The 25,747-nt window shown below is 43.5% G+C and overlaps 1 protein-coding gene across 2 annotated transcripts in view; it reads left to right on the top strand.

Annotated features, from left to right (window-relative positions):
• Map3k5 (mitogen-activated protein kinase kinase kinase 5) overlaps positions 1–25,747 on the top strand; it is a 203,318-nt gene that overhangs the window by 58,398 nt on the left and 119,173 nt on the right. For both annotated transcript variants that reach the window (XM_075948128.1, XM_075948136.1), the window contains 3 exons: positions 6,043–6,182; positions 19,750–19,773; positions 25,045–25,238. In XM_075948128.1, coding sequence (XP_075804243.1) covers positions 6,043–6,182; positions 19,750–19,773; positions 25,045–25,238 — 358 coding nt within the window. The remainder of the gene's footprint in view (positions 1–6,042; positions 6,183–19,749; positions 19,774–25,044; positions 25,239–25,747) is intronic.

Below are 25,747 nucleotides of genomic sequence, written 5' to 3'. Positions count from 1 at the left end.
CTATTGATTTTTCCACAGTGCCAGCTGCCTTGACCTTTTTATCAGCACCTGCCAATGTGTGTTTCTAACCCCTCCCAAAAGAGGCAGGACTCTGTTTCCCTTTTAACCTTCACAGTTCATCACAGATAACAGAGCCGTGTGTGTATGATAGGTATTCAGGATGTTTGTCACATTAAATTGGTGTTAGTATGTTGCCTTAGGAATTAACCCGTTGTGATTGGATAGGGAGGGCCTGTGTGACAACTTGGTAAGCTCTTAGAGATTGGCCCTGTGCCATCTGGTGGGCAGCCTCCTATAGACGTATAGTACTAGCCACATTGATCCTTGGGCTCTCGCTTTGTTGTGAGTTATCTGATATTTAAAAAAATCTATTGAATAGATAAACATTAGCAAGAGATTAATGTTTTTGTTTTCAGCTCTGGGTTTTAGGAGCAGCTGTGACTCATGTGGGCCATTTAACTAACAGATACTGTATTATGAAAGGAAAAATTCAATTAAAGAGGAGAAACGCAAACTTCATATTATTACGAATCATGTTATTTGATGATCAAAGTGCAATTGGGCTCAACAGGTTTGTTATTGCCCTGAACTTCATTATGCTTTAGTAATCTATCACTTAATCTAATTTTATGCTCCATTTAACATTAACCCGGTTGGGGCAAGGAAACAAAGTATACTTTAAGTAAAAATCTTGGAGTTTTTGTTGTTGTTGTTTTGGGTTTTTTTTGTTGTTGTTGTTGGGTTTTTTTTGGTCTAAACTTAAAATGACTGGCTTTGTCTAGGATTATTTAACATTTTCAGCATTACCAGAGAACTCAACTGAGTAGAAATTAAAAGCACTTGCTGGGGCTGAGTTCATGCCTTTAATCTCAGCACTCTGGAAACAGAGCAGGTGGATCTCTGTGGGTTTAAAGCCAGTCTGGTGTATATATTAAGTTTCAGGCCAGCCAGGGCTACACAGTGAGATCATTCTCAGAGAGAGGGGAGAAGGAGGAAGGGATGGAAAGAGGAAGGGAGGGAGTTTGCATTTGTTCACGAATTATGTGGGAGGAGGAACATGCTTTGGTCCCCAAGTCTGCTTTGTCCAAACCTCATTTGTGTTCTAAGGTCATGAACTTCTATCTCCTGCAGGTACAGGATGTTACTCAGGGACGACCTAAAAGCGTGAACTCTGGAGCCAGATTCAGGGATCTGAATCCTGATGCTTCTGCCTTTTAGTCAGTCTGTGCTGATGTTGTCTCTGTTTCAAATGCCCCAAAATACTAATATTATTTACCGCCAAGGTCCATTCTCAAGGTGAACTGAGTTCATCTAGTGCTTGACACACACTAAGTGCGAGACGTGTGTTGGTGAGAGAGAGCAATAAACCGCCCCTCCTGAGTATGCGCTTCGGCAAGTGCAGAGTATCGTGTTTGTTTATTGAAATATCCTCCTTCAACGTGTTGTCAGGCCTTCCAGTCATTCTCATGGAAGCTGGTTTTCACCCGTTTGTGTCCTACTGGTGAGAAGTTACCCAAAAGAGCCAGAAGGTTGTCATAAAGATTTTTTTTAAGTTAGATAATAAAATACAGCTTCTTAGAAGGTGCCATATTGCTGGAAGCCCTAGCTAAGGGAAAAGCAAACAAAAGATGGAAAGAGCATAGATGTTGGACGGGAGGAAACAAAAACCTTGTCAGGTATAGATGACACAATTGTGTAGAGACCCCAAAGAACATACCAACAAAGAAGTCAATGTGCGTAATTCAGTTTCATCTTCCAGAGTTGCCTATGAACAATGAACTATTACAAATTGCAAAAAGTATATCCTTCACAATAGCACCCCAGATTTGAAACCTATTAATTTGACAAACTGTGTATAGGGTTGGTATATTGAAAAATTATAAAATGCTAATTAAATAAATCAAAGGAGACCTGCATAAATAAAGAGATGTTCCCTCTTCACAGATCTAGAGACTTACTATATCAGGAAACAGTCTTAAGCAAATCTCAGGGGGATTATCTTTATAACTGCCAATATACAGTGTTCCATCAACAGCCTATTCTACAACTCATACAGGAAAGCGAGTTGAACGACTGTTGAGTGTTGGCCCAGGGCTAACCAGGTCTTCTGTGGCTAGCGTGTAGCATTAAGTCCCTTCATGCATATATCCAACACTTCCACCTGGGAAGCACGGGGTGACGTCAAACCTCATGTCTGTGTCTGGCGAGCCATAAGAAGGGGGATGAGTGGCTTATTGGTCTGAGGTGGAATTTTTCCTGAAATCGTCCAGATGCTGTGACCTCAGTGAGGCTCCGTACTGTGTTTGCAGAAACCTGTGCCCTGCCACCATGGAACTGCTTCTGTCTGTGGCTTCAGGTTGGGAAGTGGGGAGATTTGTACATCCCAGTTAGCATTGCAGCAGGTCAATGGTTTCTACACTGGACGGTCATAGATATACCTCAGGTTTAGGATCTGGCAATAAGGTAGCAGAATTTATTGGTAAGGTTGTATAATAAGGTTTGAAGTTTAAAAGAAAAACGCCAAGCACTTCCTGAATCTGTTATTGGAAATCCAGGGAAGGCCTTGCTGTTGAGAGTTTCAAGGTCCTAGGAAGGTTTGTAAATTGATGAAAGTTGGTTACTTGAACAATTGTTTTTGTAGAACTTTGGAGCATCGAATTTCAGGGCCCCAAAGAACCCTGGTTGAGGCTGTGAAAATTAGTTTTTAATATTATTGATTATTTTGGGGGCAGTATATTACTGTTCTGTGTTTTCCATATAGGTAGGCAAAACTTCAAATTTGATTTTGCTATGGACAGTTGAGACTCCTTAGGGGTTCTTTTAGGGACCTTGGAGGACCCCTTAGGGGTTCTAAGAGCAGCTGTGCTGTATACTGGGACTGGTTAAGGTCTTGTTGATCCCTGGAAGCCCTGTGGGTATTTTATGACTCTCTTCTTTGTAGAACATGTCCCCATTAATGTCCAGTCTCTAGAGGTCTCTGTGACCCCTTCCTGATATTGCTAGAGCTGTAAGACCTTTATAGAGGTGACTTTTGTCCCCTAGTCCCCTAAGACCCAGCTGATAACAGGACAAGAGCCAAATAAATAATTTGTTAGATGTGTTTAAGTCATATGAATTAAAAGGACTTAAGATTAAGGTTGTGTGTATACCTGTTTGTTTATATGGCATTTGGGGGACTTTTTTATATGAATATTTCACATAAAAATATATATAGGTGGCAGACAGACACATAAGCAGAAATACCAAGTCATAGATCCAAGCTAACAACTGGGAACAACAGTAACAAAATGATACAAAGGATTAAATGAGATTACCTCTTAGGAAGGCTCTAGCTAGAAACTCAGAGAACCTATAACACACTTGCTTTAATTTGAAGTATACTCTTAGTAAAAGAAAGGCAGAGAATTTGTATCTCAACAACATAGTCTTACCTAAACATTGAGAAATGAAAGGTCAGCCAGGTTGGATCAGGGCTTCCTATGTAGACTTAAGAGCTAAACTAGTTACCAGGTAATGCTCAGGTAGGCAGAGGTCTAGAATTGAGCCTGTTTATACAGGGACGAAATCCTCGATGATCTAGATCTTGATCAGACTTGGACTGAGTTTTTGATAATACATTCCAGGATGAGTCAAAGGGAATAAAAGACAGGAGACTCATTGTGGATCCTCCTTGATATGCAGTGTTCACCCTGACAATGTCTGTTGTAGGCAACAGGAGTTCCTTGCTGTCTGGAGTGAAAGCCAGTTTCAGCATACAGCCTTCTTTCAGGGAGTACCCAGAATGGAAGGAGCCTTCCATTCTGTGGAGGTGACGCTGCATTTACTACAGAGTTCAGGCTGTCTGGTTGGTTGGTCATGTTTTGCGAACCATGAAGGGTACAGATTGAAATTGGCTGTGAGGGAAAGGGGACTCACTGATCTGGAGAAAGCACAGGTACTCAATGGTCCCTTGAATCAGGAAGTCTGGAAGGAAAGGACAACAGGAAATATATAGCCAACATCACATGTTCTACACCCTGCAGCTGTGAAGTGTCAGACCAGGAGCAAGGGCATGGGCGGGAGGAAGTCCTCATGGCCTGTGCTGATTGCGCCCTGGATGAGCTGTGGCTGTCACGGTGCCATTTGGAGAGAATGAGGAAGCTCCCCTGAACCTGTGGTTGTTTTGACCATTCCTCTAGGACCTCCAGGCCTATTGAAAAGTAGTTTTGGGCAGGGTCTGTCAAGGAAGTGAGAGAAAACATGGCACTTCAGTTACTGTTCTACTGCTGTAGTGAAACACCGCATCTAAGGTGATTTGAATAAAAATGGCCATGCAGGCTCGTATATTTGAATGCTTAGGCACCAGGGAGTGAAACTGTTTGAAAGGATTAGAAGAATTAGGAAGTGTGGTTTTGTTGGAGTGAGCATGGCCTTGTTGTGTGTTACGGGGGGGGGGGGGGGTGAGCTTTGTAGTTTTAAAAGCCTACTCCAGGCCCAGTCTGTCTATCTGCTCCCCCCTCCCCCAGTCTGCCTGCAGATCAATATGTCAAGCTCTCAGCTACTGCCCAGCACCTGCCTACATGCCCAGCACCTGCCTACATGCCTACAAGCTCCCTGCCATGATGATAATGGACTAAACCTCTGAAATTGTAAGCAAGCCCCCACCCCACCCCATTAACTGCTTTCCTTTTAAGGGTTGCCTTGGTCATGGTGTTTCCTCACAGCAATAGAACACTGACTAAGACTGATCAAGACAACTTGTAAAAGGAAGCACTTAGTGGGGGGCTTGCTTGTAGTTTCAGAGGGTTAGTCCATGACTGTCACTGTGGGGAGTGTGACAGCAGGCATGGGACTGGCGCAGTAGCTGAGAGCTGATGTCCTGATCCACAAGAAGCAGGCAGAGAAAGAGATGGGGGGGGGTTGGGGGTGCTGATTTGGGCTTTTGAAACCTTAAAGCCCACCTCCAGTGACACAACTCTTCCAATAAGGCCACACCTCCTAACCCTTCCTAAATAGTTCCGGTAACTGTGGACCAAGCATTCAAACATAAGAGCCTATGGTGCCCATTCTCATTCATACCACCACAGCTGGTCTTATTTCTGGGCCATTTATGAGAGGTCAGTATTTAACAATGAGAGCTGGATTGCTTACTATAGGAAAATCCCACAGCACCGTTTGTCTTTCTTGAGTTACGAGTGTGGCACTAGGAGTCATTAGGAGCTCAGCTTTGATGTTTGCCTAAGGCAATGGAAGTCCCTGGGTCCGTCTTCGAGCAGGCAGGATTGGATTATTAGAGACTGAGGCAGTTTACTTGTCAGATAAGTCCCCCGCCCTCCCAGTTCCTTCTGCAATGACTTTCACCTCTCAGCTCCCACTTAGTTCCGTCGCTGCATGCCTCCCCTCCATGTTGGGTACATTACATTAGTTCCCTTTATACATTTTTATTGACGTGCTTAAAGGAGATGGAGAGGAAGCTCAGTTTTGTTCCTGCGATACTGTTTTCAGGTTTTCGTTACTTGAAATGAGGCGTTGTTGATTTTGCAATATTTGCATCTGTGATTATATTACTTTCCCTAGTCACAATGGTCTGTACCTCCAGGTTTTTTCTTTTTCTTGATCATGCTTGCCACAAACTGACCATATATGAATTAATAATTCATTTTAAAGATAATTGTGGACTGGCTAATGCATTTATGTTTAAAAAATAATCTTGTGTGTGACTGCGATAGTCTATGGACCTTTTACCAGTTTTCTAACTGGTGTAATTACCTTGTAATGTCGAAACCAAGCAGAGCCTCAGGTACTGCTTCTCACCTTTGCAGCCCTTCCTTGCTTTGCAATACTTGTTTGACTTTTTTCTTGTTTTTTTTTTTTAAAAGTACAGGTTTCTTGAATTCTTATAACCCACTTCCGGCAGACCTGCATTCAAAACTCAGTGGTAAACAAAGAGGGAAAATCCCTCCCTTCTCTCCCCATTTCCTCCTTTGAGTACTGAGCTATTGAGACACATGTATGCTTACTGGGCATGACATAGGCGTCATCTTCTGGTTTTTCTGCTTGCAGATATTGCGGTGGTGGAGATGAGCGACGCCTTCCGGCAGCCATCCTTATTTTACCATCTTGGGGTGAGAGAGAGCTTCAGTATGGCCAACAACATCATCCTCTACTGTGATACTAACTCCGACTCTCTTCAGTCCCTGAAGGTAACACCCTTGCTCCCTCAGCCTTTGCCCTCCACACCAGCAGTGAGGGCGGCATTTCTGTCACCCAAAACGTTCTAAGCAGCTTGCATTTGGGAGTTGTTATTTTTGTTGGTGCGGTAATTGGGCAGGGATTACTGGTAACCTTGTGAGGTCTAGCTCACTGAATATAAAACTGTGATCATTCGCTAGTAGAAAAGCTTGGTTGACTTCTGAGTTCCAGGTCACGTTTCAGCAAGGAAGATTGGTGGCTGGTGCCTGTAATCTCAGCTCTTATGGTATTCAAGCAGGAGGATCTTGAGTTCTAGGTCAGCCTGGGCGACATAGAAAGAGGTCCTGCCTCAAAATGTCAGGAACAAAACACGCATCTACAATAACGAAACTCATAAAGCAGGAAGTCATCAGTCCATACTGTTGATAAAGATCATATGAGATATGCCAAGCTTTGCCAGACGGCTGGGGACTTCTCTCTGCTCACCAGGCTCCAACTAAAAGTCTGCTTGCTACTTGACAGTGCTTTCAATAAGACCCTCTCACTGCATAGCCCCAGAAAATGGTGTATACTTTCAGCTAAGATGGGAGAAGACAACAGAAACGATGTTTCTGCAAAATTCAACCTGCTGTAGTATCATTTTCTCCATTAATAAGCAACTGCCAATATACAGGCATTTACTTATCCAATGTAGTTGGCCGAAAGGCTCTAGCTATGAGGTGTGTAGCACACAGCTTTAATCCCAGGACTCAGGAGGCACAGGCTGGTGGCTCTGTGTGCGTGCAAGGCCAGACTGCTCTATATAGTGAGTGGCAGGACAGCCAGGGCTACATAGTGAGAACCTGTCTCAAAAACAATAGAAAAAAAATAAAAACCTAAAAGGGTACTTGCCAAGCAAATGATTTTACCTTGTGCAATTCCTTGAAAAGCGGGCTGTAAAAACCTGGGCTGCTGGTTCCGAGATCACTCATTTCCTTCGTGAAACTGGCAGCGAGCTTCATGAGGCCTTTTCTCATTTCCATTTTCCAGTTTACAAATCAGAGTCAACTTGGGAGACAAAGCCTTAGGATCCAGAATCTCGTGGCTTAGCCATTGTATCTAGACTTCCATCTGAAAATCAATGCAGAAAATCTTAGTACCAACTCACCTTTACCACACACTAAGGCCTAGTTCCTCTGAATGGCCTACAGAGTCCCATTAAATAAACACATCTAACTGCCTGCCAGACGCTCGTTGTTCTGGACTAGGAAGGCATAACCCGGTGCAGTCCTAAGACAGTCTCGCCAGCTTGGCCTAATCTGTTTTTTATCTATCAAGAAGGATCCTTTGAGAGGCCTCAGTCGCTCTTTGTACCCGTGTCTTTCTACCTTTGCTATATTAGCAGTTGCTAGCAGTGAGATTGTTTTGTTTTGTTTTGTTTTTTTTGGACTTCATTTGTCTTGGGATCAAGCTCTTTTTTTGGGGGGTTTTACATTGAGGTCTTTGGTCTGTTGGAGTTGATTCTTGCATCGTGTGATAGATATGAGTCCAATATGAGCCCAGTTTCATTCTTCCACCCATGGACATCATCTAGGATTTTGTTGTTGTTTTGTTTTGTGTTTGTTTAGCACCATTTGTTGAAGCTGTTGTCTTTTCTCTAGGTGTTTTTTGACGTTTTTGAGAAATGCCAGATGGCTGTAATTATGTGTATGAAGGCCAGAGGACACCCTCAGGGAACTCTCACTTTAAAAAAAGAAAATAAAAGTGTCTCTCGTTGGCCTACAGCTAGGCTTGCTGTCCATCAAGCCCCAAGAGTGAGCCTGTCTCCATTTTTCCCTAAGGGCTGAGATTACTATTACGTACCGTCGCACTTTTGTTTTTTTTAATGTGGGCTCTGGGACTTGAACTGTCAACACAGTTCACATTTCTTATTTAGGCTGTTTCTAGCGAGGTAACCCGAAAGAGTCCTATTTCAAAGAATGGAAATAATAGAGAGCAATTTCTGTAGCCCCCGAGTTTCCAAGTCCTAAAATGTCCTGTGCTGCTGAGAAAGCTGGAGCTTGCAAGGGCCCGGCTGCAGCTTAGCTTTATTCCTTTAGGTTGTAGTTAGTAGTAAGTGTAACTTGGCCACGCTTACTGTCTCCTATCTGCAAGGAGAGCTGCAGTGAACAAAAGCAGCTGTTTAACTGGTCAGTGGTGGCTTAAACCTTCCATCCCAGCACTCGGGAGGCAGAGGCAGTCAGATCTCTGTGAGTTCAAAGCCAGCCTGGTCTACAGACCAAGTTCCAGGACAGCCAGGGTGGTTACAGCCAACTAACCAACCAAACAAAACAACTATTTAGAATTATGTTATCATAGAAGAAGCAAATAAAACAAATGAAGGCTCTCCCTCTATTCACAGATTAGACGGAATCAGAGAATTCCCTCTCGTTCTAGCTTCACTTATATATGCGCCTTGGACACGAGGAAAATACAGCTGTGGTGTAGGAGGTCCTTCTGTCTATGGGTTGCTTTCACTGGTTAATAAAGGAACGTTTCAGGACTATAGCAGAGCTGTAGGGGAACAGAGCTAGGGGGAGAAAACTAAATGGAATGCTGGGAGAAAGAAGGCAGAGAGAGAGATGCCATGGACCCACAGCCAGAGTAAGACATACCGAATCTTTACTGGTAAGCCACTGCCATGTGGCGATATACAGACTAATAGAAATGGGTTAAATTAATATAAGAGTTAGTCAAGAAGAAGCTAGAGCTAATGGGCCAAGCACTGATTTAATGAATACTGTTTCTGTGTGGTTATTTTGGGGCTAAGTTAGCCAGACGGCCTTGATGAACAAGAAGCCCTCTCCTTTGCAGGACAGCTGAGCTGCTTTATTTTTGTTTGCTGCTCTGTGTTGGAGGCAGCAATCATATTCTCTCTCAGTCTCTCTCTCTCTCTCTCTCTCTCTCTCTCTCTCTCTCTCTCTCTCTCCTTCCTTCCTTTTTAAACTTTCATTTTATTTATTCTTTATATTTTCACATCATGCATCTCGATTCCATTCATCTCCCTGTCCATTCATATCCACCCTCTGCCCTTGCAACCCCCCCCAATAAAATGAAATAAAATTTAAGAGAAGAAGAAAAAAGAAAGAAAAATCTCATCATGAAACCTGTGAGTCACACAGTAAACCTTTTGTCCAATATTTTTACTTGCAAGTGTTCATTGCAAAGAATCATTGGTCTGGTTTGAGGCCTCTGGTTTTTGCCATACCACAATACTAGGCTCTCACTGGTATTCCTCTTGGATATCCTGTTGTTGCCCTGTGTCGTGGAGATCCTGCAGCTTTGGATTTGCAGGACCCCTACATGTACTCCAGGAGATCATAGATGGGGAGGATATTGGGTTGCGCCAACTCATAACCCAGGTTCTGGGGTCTGGGTATTTCAAGTTTGGTCAGCCTGCTAGCTCCCCCCCTTCCCCTCCCCCCCCCCCGCCCTCACCACCAGGGTGAGCTCTCCAGCATTACCGCAGTTAGTTCAGCCTAAGCAGTGATAAGCAAGGGGAGGGATTGATCCTCTGGCTTTCATGGCCTCAGGGTTGACTCACCCCCACACCTACACCATCAGGGCCAGCTCTACTGTATTGCCCAGGAAAGATGTATGGGCCGCTCTCCCGAATGCTGCTGCTGGTGAGGGGCATGGACAGCTCTCCTGTTCTTATGACCTTAGGACCAGCTCTCCCAACTACCACAGGAGGCGAGGAGCTGTGTGTGTGTGTGTGTGTGTGTGTGTGTGTGTGTGTGTGTATCTGTCTATCTGTCTGTCCCCTGCCCACACTATCATATGATGGATGAGGGGCGGGGCCAGATCTTCCAAGCTGTTAACAGGGTCAGCTCTACTGTGCTGCCCACTCTCCCCAGCGCTGCAGCTGGTAAGGGAGAGAGTCAGCTCCTTCTGCTGCAGGTGGCCCAGGCAAAGAGGAGAGGGCATCTTTCCCTTGCCCTCACCTCCACATGGCAGACGAGGGGGATGTGGCCAATTATTCTAGTCTCATATCCTCAGGGCCGGTTTACCCACTCCCCTGCCAGCAAGGTCAGCTCTATCTTGTGATGCAGCAATTCCTATTTGCCATTGAGTTCTCAAAAAGAAGTCATAGAAAAAAAATCTTAGCAATGTAGGATCCTTGAAAAAACTAATTAAAAGAAACTAAAAGTTCTTTAAAATTTATCTATGGCTGAATTGTTTGAAAGAATATTTGGAATCTAATCTTGTCATGCATTTGTGGTAGCATATATAGTTATTTATGTTTTTATTGAAAATAATTTTTCATAAAATATATCCTGATCATAGTTTCCCCTTCCCCAACTCATTCTAGCTCCTCCCAGCTCTTCCCCACCTCCCCACCCACCCAACTCCATGTCCACTATTTTTCTCTTTCTTTAAAAAAATCAGGTAAGCAAAACAAACTAACTAGAAACGCACATGCGCGGAGAACAAGCACACAAAAAACAAACCTATAGAAGCCCAGAATCAGAAACTATAATGTACAAGCAAAAGTCCAGTGAGCCCAGAAAAAGCCGTATGAGACAAAAAGTCTCCTAAATACCATTGAGTTCATTTTGTGCTATCTAGTGATGGGCATGGGGCCTGCCTTTAATTGTGATTAATATTTCCATAGGAAATTAACTATTTTTTAAAAAATCTTTTCACTTTGAGAAAAGGAAAGTTGACTCTTACTTTGGGATCGTTACGTTTTCACAATTTTCTGTACCTGCTTGAACTTACAGACAAGATTCTTAGCTGAGATTTATGTTTCCATGAAAACAGGGACTGCTAATAACCGTTAGCTTCTGATTATTTCATGCATTTGAAATGATCAGGGATAACAGCGCAGTGAGTGGCAGCCGATAACGCCAGAGTGGTAGCAGGTATCTGGACTCCACTGGCCAACTAGCTGTGGTCCAGATGCTTGCTCTCAAAGAGAAAGTCCTCCCCATCCCCCTACAGCTTGATAACCGCATCTTCCAGTAGACACAGACAACAGATTACAAGGAGAGGCATACACAGCTGCTGCCATGGAAACACTCGGGATCACTGAGTGTAAAATCAAAGAAGGACAAGAGTTGAAACTAAATCCTTTCTTCATGGGAGAGAGGGAAGGGGGGATATATTCGGTCTCAGAGGAGGAGTGAATGGGTTTTTGCCCCTTCAGAGAGAGAGAGAATGTGATATGCTTGAGTGTGTATGTATATTTTCGCATTATGGACATGTGTATAATGTTTATATACACACACACACATGTATGCATGTATACATAGGTGCAGTATGCACCTGGAAGCCTAAAGTTGATGGATACCTTGTTCACTGAGGTAAGATGTCTTAGTGAAACTTGAATCTTACTAGTGCTGTTGGTCTTGTTAGCTAGAGACAGAAACTACTGGTGGGCTGCTGATGTGGGATTCTCTTCTGTATACTGTGAATGCATTTTCTTAACCACTGGTTAATAAAGAAGCTCTTTGGGCCTGTAGCGGAGCAGAATAGAGCACTCTCCGCCTACAGGCTGCTTTGCCCACCTGGCATTAATGTAGGTTTCTAGGGGTCTGTCCATAGGCCCTCATACTTGCAAGGCATGCCCTTTAACCTCTGAGGCATCTCCCCAGCCATGAGTGGAGTGTTTGTGTTTGTGCAATGAATTCAGCTCCGGGCCTGATGCTGTGCAGTTACTCTACCATGGAGCTATGTCCCAGGGCATGGAATAAAACAGTTTTTTTTTAATGGGAGATAAATAGGCCAAAGAACAGACACTAACCTGGGTCATAGTTCACTTGGGTTTTGACAGTGGCATGCAGTGCCAATTCTGCTCTTTCTGCCTGCTCATCCATCTGGCACAGGACCTGACCTTTAAATATATAAGAATAGGAGACAGAAGAGAGAGAGAGAGAGAGAGAGAGAGAGAGAGAGAGAGAGAGAGAGAGAGAGAGAGAGAGAGAGAGAGGAGAGTGCTATGCAAGAGAAGGTCAGAGAGGTCTTGGTTCTGAGATGCCTTTTACATCAGAGTGCTCAGCATGGCAGGGTCACTCTGGAATACTGTTTCTCTGAGCCCTAACAACCATTTCTTTCATCACCAGAAATTCTTTTAAGACAGAACTCCTCCTATGCTTGGTGCCTTTCTTCTCCTTCCCTTCATCTGGGGACATCCCCCTCCCTCATGTGATCTACTTGCACAACAGATTAGAATGAAAAAAAATTAATGCTGCTGTGTGCATCAGATGGTTGGGAATTCAGAGCTCTTCTAGATTCCTGGGGCATCATGGGTCAGAGACTTGCCTCTGCAGCCCTGTACCAAAATCAAAACTGAAATCCAGAAAACCATTTGTAATCCCGACGACAGGGCTGGGATAAGTGGGACATGAACTTATGCCTGGCAGCAAGGTGAATTGGTACAATTTTTAAGAGGGCAACTTGACAATGCCTAATAGTGTTAAGAATACAGAGATGGAACATATATTATAGAAAACATGGCTTACGCGGGTAAAGAAATACCACCAAGAACATTTAGGTAGGATGGTCTGTAATTCTTCTCCTCAGAAGAAAAGAAAATATCTCATAGGAGAATGACTATCTTTTGGTAGTCATTTAGTAGAATATTATAGAGCACTTAAGGTGAATTAACTGGAATGTTCCACATTTACATGTATATTTCATGGTCATATGGGAAATCATATTCTACGTTTATGACATCATGCCCACTATACAAAAATACAGATGTGCAGGACAATGCAGTAATACACTTTTACATTATGAATGGATAGAAGTGTGCTTGGAATCACAACCTTCAGAATAGTTACCTCTTTGGGGTGGTGGAGATGATTGAATTGAGGGGTGAGGAGCCATCAACTATATCACTAATGAAATCTAAGTTTAAGTGAGACTGTGAGGTAGACTTTTTATACACTTGGGACACTTGCCAATGAAGTGTTTTGAAGGAAACGATTGTTTATGCCTTGTTGTTCTCTATGCACACATGTTAACTACATACATTTGCATACGATTTGACTATTGGAACTCCCAAATATTTTTAGTGTCTTTCTCCTTGTGTTCTGGCTGTGATGGGAAGTCCCCGCAACATCTTTTTCTCTTTCTGAATTGAGCATCTGCTCTTCCCTCATTTGCTCCACTGCAGAGGAGGTGCCTCTCCAGAGTTGGATGTGCACGTGACCGACGGCCATGTGGCTTGTGCCAAATGTGACAGCTATGTTGATTATTATTCCTTAGTCAAGAAATTTGGTTGTATTTTTCTCGTAAGCTATTGACTGGAAAGTGCTTTAGAGGTGGGAATTTCCCTAACAGACTGTTGTCTGTGGCAGTCTGTCTGTGTATTTACCCCCACACTCTTTTTTGTTGGCTGAGGCGCATACACATTGGCCCACACCGCCTCCCCTTGCCTGGGTACATTCATTATTTCCTCGCTGGCAACTGATCAGCATCTCTCCAGGAAGCGACACTAGAAATCTCATGTGCACTAACCCAGATCTGTAAGAACATCCTTAAGTCAGCTCTTAAAAACATGCCGCTTTTAGACAGCAGAGCTTTTCTTTAAAACATTAAAGGTAGATCTGCAGTGTGATCCTGCCGTCCTACTGTGGCTACGTACACAAAAGGACTCAAAGCAAGACACGGCAGAAGTATTTGTGTGCCCGTGTTTCTGGGAAACGTTGGTGGTGGCAGAACATGGGGGTGACCGCAGATGTCTGTTGACGGAGAAGTGGATGAACAAAGTGTATATACAAATGATGAGCTATTAAGTCAGCAATAAAGGAGATCCTGCTGCAATGGGGTTGGCTATTAATCGGTTGCCATGGCTGCTTCTTCAAACAGTTCTCTCCAACTTGACCTGTGACCTTTTTTTCTGCAGGTACAGAAGGAGCTAATTTCCTCTAAAACTTGTATATGATGTTAGACATTAAATCTGGCTTTCTGATAACATATTCATGGGTCACTGAAGTAAACAGATGTTGTTGTGAAAGAGTTATGATATCCATACTCTATGTTTTGATATTTATGCTAGTTTGTAGTTCATTAGAACATCAGGATAATTTTTATTGCAAATACTTTTAAGTTTAAACTGAAATCATTTCTGTATCGCGTAAAAACCACTCAGATTACAAAATGCTTTGAAACTTACAAAGATGCACTTCTTTGCAGTACTGTTTCCTTCTCTTAAAGCTTTATCTTGCTGGAATTTATACTTGAAACTAAATTTTAATTTTTCCAAAGGCATAGAATGCTTATCTTACTAATGGATTTCCCCCAGCACTTTAAATCTACCAGCATAGCTGGTGTTGCAAAGTACTCATCCATTAAAACTTCTTTAAAAGCCACTTAAAAATTATGATCCTGTGAAATCCTCTGGCAATTAGTGAATTGGAAGCATCGCCCCCCCCTTTAAACAGCACTACCATGGACCCTTGTGACAAACTCCTGCATGGTTCACCAGCTGTCATCTAGAATCAGCAGGTTTTAAACTGGCGTTCTGGCCTCATCTACTTTTCACCCCATATACTTTCTACATCACAGGAAACCCTTCACCCCATACACGTACTGTATCACAGGATGACGTCCTTCACCCTGTCCGCGTACTGTATCACAGGATGACGTCCTTCACCCCATACACGTACTGTATCACAGGATGACATCCTTCACCCCATACGCGTACTGTATCACAGGATGACGTCCTTCACCCCATACACGTACTGTGTCACAAGGATGACATCCTTCACCCCATACGCGTACTGTATCACAGGATGACACCCTTCACCCCATACGCGTACTGTATCACAGGATGACGTCCTTCACCCCATACGCGTACTGTGTCACAAGGATGATGTTCTTCATCCCATACACTTACTGTATCACAGGATAAATTCCTACATCCTATACACGTACTGTATCACAAGGATGATGTTCTTCATCCCATACACTTACTGTATCACAGGAAGAAGTCCTACATCCTATACACTTACTGTATCACAGGATGAAGTCCTACATCCTATACACTTACTGTATCACAGAAGCGCTTCATTCCATACACTTACTGTATCACAAGATGGAGTACTACATCCTATACACTTACTGTATCACAGGAAGCCTTCTATCCCACATACGGTATCACAGAAGCGCTCCATCCCATATAATTACTGTATCACCGGAAACCCTATATCCCATATACTTATTGGCAGCCCTGATGTGGGATTCCCCTCTGTATGCTGTGCATATGTTTTATTACCATTGGTTAATAAGAAGCTACTTCGGCCTATGGCAGGGCAGAATAGAACAAGGCAGGAAATCCAAGCAGAAATAGAGGAGGAAAGAAGGCGGAGTCAGAAAGATACCATGTAGCTGATGAAGGAGAAAGACACCAACCTTACTAGTAAGCCACAGCCTTGTGGTGATATGTAGATGAATTGAAATGAGTTAATTTAAGATGTAAGAGCTAGTGAGAAATATGCCTGAGCCATCATTCTACAATGGTCCTTTCTGTGGAATCTGATCATCATGGCAGATAAACCCATCATCCTATTTGGGTCCTCCATCTTTGAGATTACCAGTGTTTTCCTATGTCTTGTGACTTTTTGTACAGAAAATCATTACACCTATAACTTATTTAACAATGCAGTTTTTAAAACAATATCAGCGTGCACTAGAATAATTTGATTCAGTGTGGTGTTGCTGAAAAAGGTAGCTGGTGCCAAAAGAAAGTTAATGATAGCAATAACAACACAGTACAAAGTGAAGTTTGTGTTGGGAAGTTGTCAGTGGTGTGTGAGTAAAACCTCACTCATAACCCAACTGAAAGAATGTACGTAACTCCCACCAAGAGATACTTTTTAAATGATAGGGAATAAAAGAAGAGGAGGAGGGAGAGGAAAAGGAGGATGAGGAAGAGGAGGAGGAAGAGAAGAAAAAGGAAGAGGGGGAGGAAGAAGAGGAAGAGGAGGAGAAGGAGAAAGAAGAGGAGGAAGAGAATGAAGTAACAGCACAGAATGTCCTCTGTGATTACTTTCCAGTCTTGCTATAATGGAACCTGATTATTGACACAGATTGTTGGAAATGAAAGCCAAAGACTCCTCATATTGTTTTACCCATAACCATAAACAACACGGGTGCACAACATCCCTAGATCTGATTGACAGGAGTCAAGTTGTTTGCTTTGATGTGATGAGTACCTCATGTTACAAATGGCTTTTAAGTACTTCGGGTAGCTCGACCAATTTCCGTCATTTCGTTTTAACCTATGATCCAGTGAGAGTGGCAAGTTAAGTACTCGCTTCCTGGATTAAACAGCAAAGAGTTTCTTATGGTTAAGAAATTAGCCCAGAGCGACAAAATTTCGGACACACGCAGCTGGTGAGTGTCAGGGCGATGAGTCCTCCCTCCGTTGACTCATCGTATAGGTCATAATTGATGACAGTGCTCGTATGGTGTGAAGTGAAAGCAGAGGACGCGTAAGAGCAGTTCTGCAGGGACACAGCATCCTGGTTCCAGTCAGCAGAGGCTGCGGTCATGTTCCACAGAGGCGTTGGCTCATCAGGCCTCCCTAGCACCTCCCTCCACACTCCTCCATTTCTGTGCCTGGTGTACAATGGAGCAGTAGCTCCTGTTCCAGGGAAGTGAGGATGTACCACCGTGTATTCAATAGATTTCTAAGTGATGGACATTTAAGGTGCTCCTGCCTCTGCAGTTGCACTGTACACTGTTCCAAAATCGCTCAGCATAAAGTCTTTTGGAGGGCGGGGCTAGGGGTGTAGCTCAATTGGTAGTGTGATTGCCTGGTGTGCAAGAAGCCCTAGCACTGGCAAACCCTGGGTGTGGTAGCACACTCCAGAAGAAGAGGCAGGAAGGTTGGCAGTTCAAGGCCATTTTTGCCAACGTGGTGAATTTGAGACCAGTCTGGGTTACATTGGGATTCTGTCTAAAAAACAGAGGAACAAGCTGCACTTGACCACTAAGTGGTTACAGAACATACTTCTTTGCTCTGCAGCTCTTACCTAAGATAGCACTCTCTTCTTATTTCTGGGTCAAAATGAACCTTTTGCTTTACCTCAATGATTATATTAAAGGTCTTTCTCAAATGTTTCTTTAATTCTCTCTTCTACGTATAGTCCCAAGTGTCTTCTTGGCTCCCAAGAGTAGCATTTATTGATTCTCCCATGAGCCCCTGCTTTCCATCTGTTCCAGCCTGGACACCCACCCACTCACGTATTGCCTCCGTGGTTTGCCCTGTTCTTCACAGCTTAGCTTCTGACCCACCTTCTTAGCTGACCTCCAGTTCTATAAGAATATCTTCTCAGGGCTGGAGAGATGGCTCCGTGGTTAAGTGCACTGGCTGCTCTTCCCGAGGACCTTGATTCAATTCCCAGCATCCACATGGCAGTTCACAGCTGTCTGTCTCTCCAGTTCCAGGGGATCTGACACCCATCACACAGGCATACATGTAGGCAAACACCAAACATAAAAATAAAAATAAACCATTAAAAAAAAGGATCTCTTTTTTGGAGAAACCATAGCCTTTTGTAAGAAACCATTTGTATCTTTCTTCTGCCTTTAGCGTGTGTGTTTCTCTTTATGATTGTTACCTCTCTTATTGCTGTGATAAAATAACTAACAAGAAACAAATTGCGAGGGAAGGGATTTATTTTAGCTTCTGATTCAAGAGACAATCCATTATTACTGGAGTTCATGGCAGGAGTGTGAGGCTGGGACTCCTCACAGCAGTGAGTGCAGAGATGGATGAAAAATAGACACATAGTTAGGTAGGTAGATAATAGATAGATAGATAGATAGATAGATAGATAGATAGATAGATAGATAGATAGAAGATAGATAGATAGATAGATAGATAGATAGATAGATAGATAGATAAATAGATGCATACCAGATCCCTGGGACTCATTTTCCAGTGGCTAGCTTCTTCCATCTAGTCCCTACCTCCTCAAGCATCAGTTCTCAACACTGACCCCTCTTGTGGGGAGGAGCTGTCAAATGACCCTTTCACAGGGGTTACATACCAGATATCAGTCATTTGCATTACAATTCAGAACAGCAGCAAAATTACTTCTACAGAGAGTAGCAACAAAAATAATTGTATGGTTGGGGTCATCACAACATAAGGATTTGTATTAAAGGGTCACAACATTAGGAAGGTTGAGAACCCCTGTCCTGCAGGTTTCACAGCCTCCTAAAATAGTACCACTCCCAAGGACCAAGTGTCCACATGAGCTGGTGGGGGCATTTCACACTCATTTAAAATGTAAACAAGTCTATTTGTTTGTTAACTCAATAGCCCAGGATGGCTGGGAACTTGCTATGTATCCCAGTCTGGTCTAAAATGTGCTACCAGCCTCTTTAACCATCCTCCTGTGAGTCTGGCTTGCAAGTGCTTTGTACCAGCAAGATGATGAGGTATTGAAGGACACGTGTGTGCACACACACACTCACAGATACACTCACACAGACACACACGCTGCTCAACACTGTCGAATACAGTTTCCTGATCTATCATTGTTTTTCTCTTCTGCTGTTCTGAAATATGCAAAAAAAAAACCACCCTCAAATACTGCTCAATCCTGAAGCTCTTTGTGGCTACCCGTGGCCCCGTGTCGATTTAGCATCCGGATGCTGGCCACTTGGCTAGGCTCTGTCTCTGCTCTCACCTTGCTGGATCTGGCTGCTCTCCTGAGCCAGATGGACTCTCCAGAAAGACTCCACAAATGCCTTACATTTCCTGTTTCCATGACAACACTCATACCCTCTTTCCTAGCATGCAGTCCTATTTTCTGTTTTCTAAATCATGCCTCTCTCGCCACCAGTGAAGCTAGTGTACCACAGTCTTGCCCAGATTCTCTCCCCAGTGCCTCTAGTAATTGTGATGCCTAGAGACAATAGAAATGGACGTGGCTGCCTTTTAATGCGAGCTCTGGTGGGGAAGCTGCGCATCTAAATTATCTCCAGGAGCTCACTCCTTGCAACCTAGAAGACGGGGATATTGTCTGTGTGGTGTAGTTACCCATTACGTGTCTCATTGAAAAGCATCCAAATTACACTTACTTTTGTTGTCGTCCTTATTATCAATGTGTGAGGCTACTGTTGGCCTAAATACCCTTTATTATTTCCAGCGACCCGACTTGATGTGCTCGGTCCCTTCCCTCATGTGAGAGAGACAGTACTTAGGGAAATCAAACACTTTAATACTTCTCTCAAGGAGCTCCTTCCTAATTAGGTTATTCTCTGCATACGCTTTCTCCAGAAGTAAGTTTGAGGTTATCCTTTTTGTCAATGTGTACGTGCTATTTGTAACATGTTATTGTTATTAAATTGAAGATGACACTTTTGTGTTCTCTTATCTCCCTTAGAGAGATAAGAGATTGTCAATTTCTCATATGCAGAAGTTTAAATATATAATTTCTGACTGCAAATATCAATGCCTTTCCAGTGTTTTTCTGACATTTCTCATCCATAATATAAATGGTAGTACAAATTTACCTGCATACAATAGTTCAGTAAGAGCCACTGGTTTTTTGCTATACATTTGCTAAGGTATTTTTTTCTTCTCTTATTTTTCAGGAAATCATTTGCCAGAAGAATACTGTGAGTATTTTGCCTAATTTTCTAAAAATGTGTAAATCTTTTCTTTCCTGTGAATTTATCTGTTATTTTTTTAAATCCTCACAGCTGATCAATTTTATTTCTTATAGTTCTTTCTAGAACTTCTCATATATTGGTACAAGCACAATTGTGTTCTCTAGCCCATCATAGTGAAATATTTTAACAATGGGAAACTGCACTAATACCTGCTCCTTGTATATAAATTATGTTTCAGGAAAGACTTTCACAGTACATTCAATGTATTGCAATTACAGTTGGTAGTAACAGGCATATAACAAAACAACAATAGATGTGTGTGTATAGTATTCATATATCAATACACATGGATATATACATATAGGCATATGTATGTATGTAATATATGATCTATCAATATATATAACACATATTGTTTGTTGTAGCGGTGTAAATGAAGGCAGACAGAAATTATAATAATATATTCAGCTTTAATTGGCTAAAGACTCACAGAACCCGTGGTTCCAGCGGAGAACAGGAAAGCAGAAGGGGCGGGGGAGAGCACACCAGCAATATTTATAAGTAAAAAATATTCTCAGGCGACCCCGCCCTACAAGCAAGGTGATTGGCTGGGGCTACCCCTACAGTTGGTTTTTCTATTGGTCTGTCACGTATCTTCTATATTGAGACAGTCAGATTCTTAGGTTAGCTATTTTTTTCCCCTAGTGCTGGGAACTGAACACTGTACGTGGGCATGTACGTAGTAGGCAGACGTTCTACCACGGAGCTAATTCTTCAGCCCCTGTCCTTAAGCAGTGGACTCTTCTTTGAGCTCTCACCACAGGTTGCTGCCCCTTCACACAGAATTAAATTAACACGAAAAGACATGGAATATTTAAACTTTAAAATTTAAAAAGACTGCATGAAAAATGTTCTATTCCACAGCAATGAGAATGAATGGCCTTGTGGGCTGATGGATGTGTGTTTCATCTTAGGGAGTAAGGAAGTGTTTAAGAACTCTAAAACAGATACGCATCTACAATTTAGAATGAAAATAATATATGATTTAACACTGCCCATGATTCCACATGAGATGATGGGATTAGCATTGCAATTGGTAGTTTTTCTTTGGGTCAGAAAATTGAAAGCATCTGGTTAAGATTTCACCTCAAGGAAGACTTATTGCAGCGTGGATAATGTGGCCACTATAAAACCTTATCCTTCACATCTCACCAGGAAATGAGCATTTACCACTCCATGCTTCAACGCAATGCAACACATTTTACTCGGTAGGTATCAGTTCAGCGTGAACTGTACGCCAGGCCCTGGGCTCACTGCCTACCTAGGAGACTCACACCAGTGGCTGAAAATGAAAACAGTCAGAGGCAGGCAGATCGCTGTGAGTTCGAGGCCAGCCTGGTCTACAGAGTTCCAGTACATCCAGGGCTACACAGAAACCCTAATTTAGAGAGGAAGGGAGGGAGAACACGTGCTCAGTCATATTTGTAAGTGTTGTATGTGATGGAAAATGTGGGAATGCCAGAGTTTAGCTGTGTAAGAAGACAAGTAAACAAACGTTTTAGGAAATTAGGGCAACGTGACATGCTGCAGAGATGGTGGCCATTATTATATCAAGGTCCACCGAAGAGTCAGCATTCCCTGAGCTTGAAGGGCAGGAAGGATAAGAGGAGTGTATACCTTGTGAGCAAGCTGCCCATTGATTTAGGTTCTGCTGTGATCCAGGGACAAGGGTGCCCTTTAAAGGACTTGACTTGTGCACACCTCCTTCAGCATGTTTGAATGCTGTGATGTTTCCTTCCAGATGTGTGGCTCCCTTTCCACACACACTGAAGTTCTTTCATCTAGTTCTTAAAGACTGCAAAGCAACATCAACACTGCTAATTTTTAAAACAACAAAGATATAATTTGTTAGAGTGAGACTAGGTTTTTGTGGCTTTCCTATGCTTTGGGTAAGAGGAATGACAGGTCTAAGGTTTTGAGCCTCAGTTTTTTGCACACACACACACACACACACACACACACCACACACACACACACACACACACACACACACACACACACACACCACGTGGAAAAATGCATCATGTTGCATCCTTGTTCCTCTTTCCTACTTTGGCAGTGACTTGAGTCAGAGGGTTAAGTTGGGTGGCTGTGCTCTGAGATCCTGGCAACATCATAGAAGGACACTTTAGTCTTTCTGGTTGGTCTCCCCATCACTTGATTTAAATCAAGGACAACTTGATTTAAAACTCAGATCTCCACCTCTGGAAGTCCTTCTCCTACTCTGCCCGACAGACTCATTGCTGCCTCACTGCTCCCATCCGGGTGTTTCAGAGCATAACAGGCTTCATGAATAATCAAATCTGGCCTTACAGGCAGTTGGCACTTCTCATGCCTGCAGTAATCTGTCACGTAGTTCATTAAAGTCCCTGTGAAGGTCACATGAGGAGGTTTCCCCGTCCCTGGCAACAGCCACATGCCCTACATTGAAAGCGTTTGGGCTAAAAAAATCTTAACTATACAAACACTAGGAGCTGGAGCTAAGACTATGTGGTACCTTACCTGTAACCTCTTTTCCTCGAGTCATAGTCACACAGGCACTGAGGTGGTGGCGACAGTGGGGCTAATGCTTGTCTTAATCCAATCAAGTACTTAGTTAATGTTTGCCAGTTAGGGCAGAATGGAAGAAAACACACACTCTCCGTGTACTCTTGAGGCTAGGGCTCCTAGGTCCTCTAGGAGTGACGGAGTTTGTCATATGTCCAGCCTACTGCTCAACACTTTGCATGTGCTTTTCTTCATGGGTTTTCTCTTAGAAGTCCCTGACATTTCATCCAGCTGTATCAAATAATACTGCGGTCCGTGTTTAAATTCCCATCATGCACCCCTGTCCCCTGGTGGAAAATTTTGCCTTCATTCCCAGTCTCTGGATCTAGGAAAAACATACTCTTTAAAAGTGAGCATCCCAGCTCAGCCCGCTACAAGCCTCAATCTCTTGGAGGTCTTCCCATAGTTGAGCTGGAGATAGGGTTCTATGTGGGGTTTGTTGCTGGAAGTTCCTCAGAGAGCTGTGTGCTCATCAGTGAGTCTGGACCTGCAGACTTAAGTCTTTCTTTCTTTCTTTCTTTCTTTCTTTCTTTCTTTCTTTCTTTCTTTCTTTCTTTCTTTCTTTCTTTCTTTTTTAAGATTTATTTATTATGTACACAGTGTTCAGCCTCCATGCCTGCAGAAGAGTGCACCATATCTCATTACAGATGGTTGTCAGCCACCGTGTGGTTGCTGGGAATTGAACTCAGGACCTCCTGTACTGGGGAGGTCAGGAGTGCTCTTAACCTCTGAGCCATCTCTCCAGCCCTGAAGTCTTACTTTCTATTGATGTGACCATTCTTTGCAGGAAGTCACATTTGGGTTAGCTCTGGCTCCTCCTCCTCCTTCCTGTATAAGGTGACTGCTCCCCTGACCCATCTGATTCTTCATGTAGGTGCGGAGCACATGCTAAGCTTTCTCCATTGCCGCTGCTCCGATCTGGTTCTGCTGCCCAGCCTTCTGCCTCCTTCCCTTAAGTCTGGTCTCTCTTCAGTCCATCCTGTTGTCTACCCAGAATGCCGGAGTGCACAGTCACTGTGACTATCTTCCCTGCCCTGGATTCTCTGTAGATTCCCTCACTGCTCGGAATACATAGTTGAAAATCTTTCGCTTAGCCCTGGCCCTTCCTCAGGCCCTAGCTGCAGTGAGATTCGCTGACCTGGGATTGTACAGTCCAGTTAGTTCCCTTTGTCGTATTCCTAACAGTGTTTTCCTTGGCATGGATGTCCCCGCACTTGGCATAATCTGGAAACTGCTAGGTCAGCCCACCCAGGTCTCAGGGACTAAGGGGGAAAGGCACAGGCTGAAGCTAGCAAGGGGGAGGTGTAATGAGCTGCGGGCAGGCCTGTTTTTTATCCTGCCTGGCTCCCGCATGGTTAGCTTTACACCAGAAATAACAACACACAAACTGTATTCATATAAACACTGCCTGGCCCATTATATCTAGCCTCTTCTTGGCTAACTCTCATATCCTGCTTAACCCATTTCCAATAATCTGTGTAGCACCATGAGATGGTGTCTTACCGGGAAAGATTCAGCATGTCTGACCTGGCGGCTGGCTCCATTGTGTCTGACCTGGAAAGGAGAGACATGGCATCTGTTCTCACTTCCCTTCTTCCCAGCATTCTATTCTGTCTACTCCACCCACCTATGTTCTGACCTATCAGGCCAAGCAGTTTCTTTATTAATTAACCAATGAAAGCAACAGATAGACATATGACCTTCCCACATCAGGGAGGATGTGCAGGGGTCAGGCTCCTGGGGACAGCAGTATAAGCATCACCTCACAGGCCCTGTGGCAGGCTTCCTGGAGCTGTAGGGACCCTCGTGATGTAGTGTTAAAGACTGGCTGGGAACCAAGTAGAGAGAGGCTGGCGGGTGAACAGTGTGGAGGGGAGAGTAGGCCAGGCGAGCCAGTGACAACCAATTGCAGACTCAGCCCGGTGTAAGGGGCGTGGACCTCAGTGTTAGCAGAGAAGAGGGGACAGTCAAATCTGAGGTTTACTGTAGAGGAGGGTCTAGCTAGGGCTGTGACAGTCTCAGATTTCAGTGAGTGGGAGACAGTGCAGTGTGGACCTGGAGGACAGCAGATGTATCCTGGCCTTGCTCTCTGCACCGCCTTCCCAGGGAAGCCCGTTCACCATAACTCTCAGGATTTTGCTCTCCTGATGTTGTGTCTGACTGAATTCCCATTCCCTGAAGGATGGAAGTTGTGCTTAAATTATTCTTGCTTTAACATGTGTCTTAGTCGCTATGTGCAACAGTGTATACTTTTGTTTTTGGTTTTCCAAGACAGGGTTTCTCTGTAGCTTTGGGAACCTGTCCTGGAACTAGTTATTATAGACCAGGCTGCTGGCCTCAAACTCACAGAGATCCACCTGCCTCCGCCTCCCAAGTGCTGGGATTAAAGGCGTGCACCACCACCACCTAGCAAGTAATACATATTTAATGGTTGATAAAAGATACTTTATCATGTGTAAGTCCTAATTATACTGAAGTAAGCAATTAAGGAGACTGGAAAAATTCTATTTTCCTGGGTCACAAATAAGAAACGAATCTTTTCTGCTTCCCGTTGCACTCAGAATTATTATTTAAAACAGGAATTTTAGTCACTGAAATGTGACCTGGCACTTTTTCGTCAATGTGATGTCCCTAGACAAGCTCTACTGCCTGGTGTCCCTGTCTCCACAGATGTGCACTGGGAACTACACCTTCGTCCCTTACATGGTGACGCCACATAACAAGGTCTACTGCTGTGACAGCAGCCTCATGAAGGGGCTGACGGAGCTCATGCAGCCCAACTTGGAGCTCTTGCTGGGGCCCATCTGCCTGCCTCTCGTGGATCGTTTTGTTCAGCTTCTGAAGGTGGCGCAGGCCAGTTCCAGGTAACACTGTGCTCACGCTGGGTGATGACTGTGAAGCGTTAGTCTGCCTCGTTTCCCTGTGTATCTTGTCACGGGTTCCTAGTTAACAGCCAGGAAACCATGCGCGGTAGCCTCTTGGTGGAAAAAAAGAATAGGTGTGGTTTTAGTTCCTAAGTTAAATGTCATTTACTTGGTTCATAAACAAGTTGGCTCCCAATCTATAAATTGTTTTATAGTAAAGACAAACTGATAGATGGATGGATGGATGGATGGATAGATAGATAGATAGATAGATAGATAGATAGATAGATAGACAGACGATAGATAGATAGATAGATAGATAGATAGATAGATAGATAGATAGATAGATAGACAGACAGACAGGCAGGCAGATAAGAGGAGAGAGAGATAATTTGTTATGGTTGCATCAGAACAAATGTCCAGGGACTTTTAATGTAAGGGTCAGAACTCTGTAAAAATTGCTGAGAACATAGTTTAGTTAGGAATAATCTTCTGGCCAGTGATTTAGC

Source organism: Microtus pennsylvanicus, chromosome 1 (genome assembly GCF_037038515.1).
Source record: "Microtus pennsylvanicus isolate mMicPen1 chromosome 1, mMicPen1.hap1, whole genome shotgun sequence".
Classification (NCBI taxonomy): Eukaryota; Metazoa; Chordata; class Mammalia; order Rodentia; family Cricetidae; genus Microtus; species Microtus pennsylvanicus.
The sequence above is the reverse complement of the archived record's forward strand: the minus strand, read 5'-3'. Positions and strand labels throughout refer to the sequence as shown.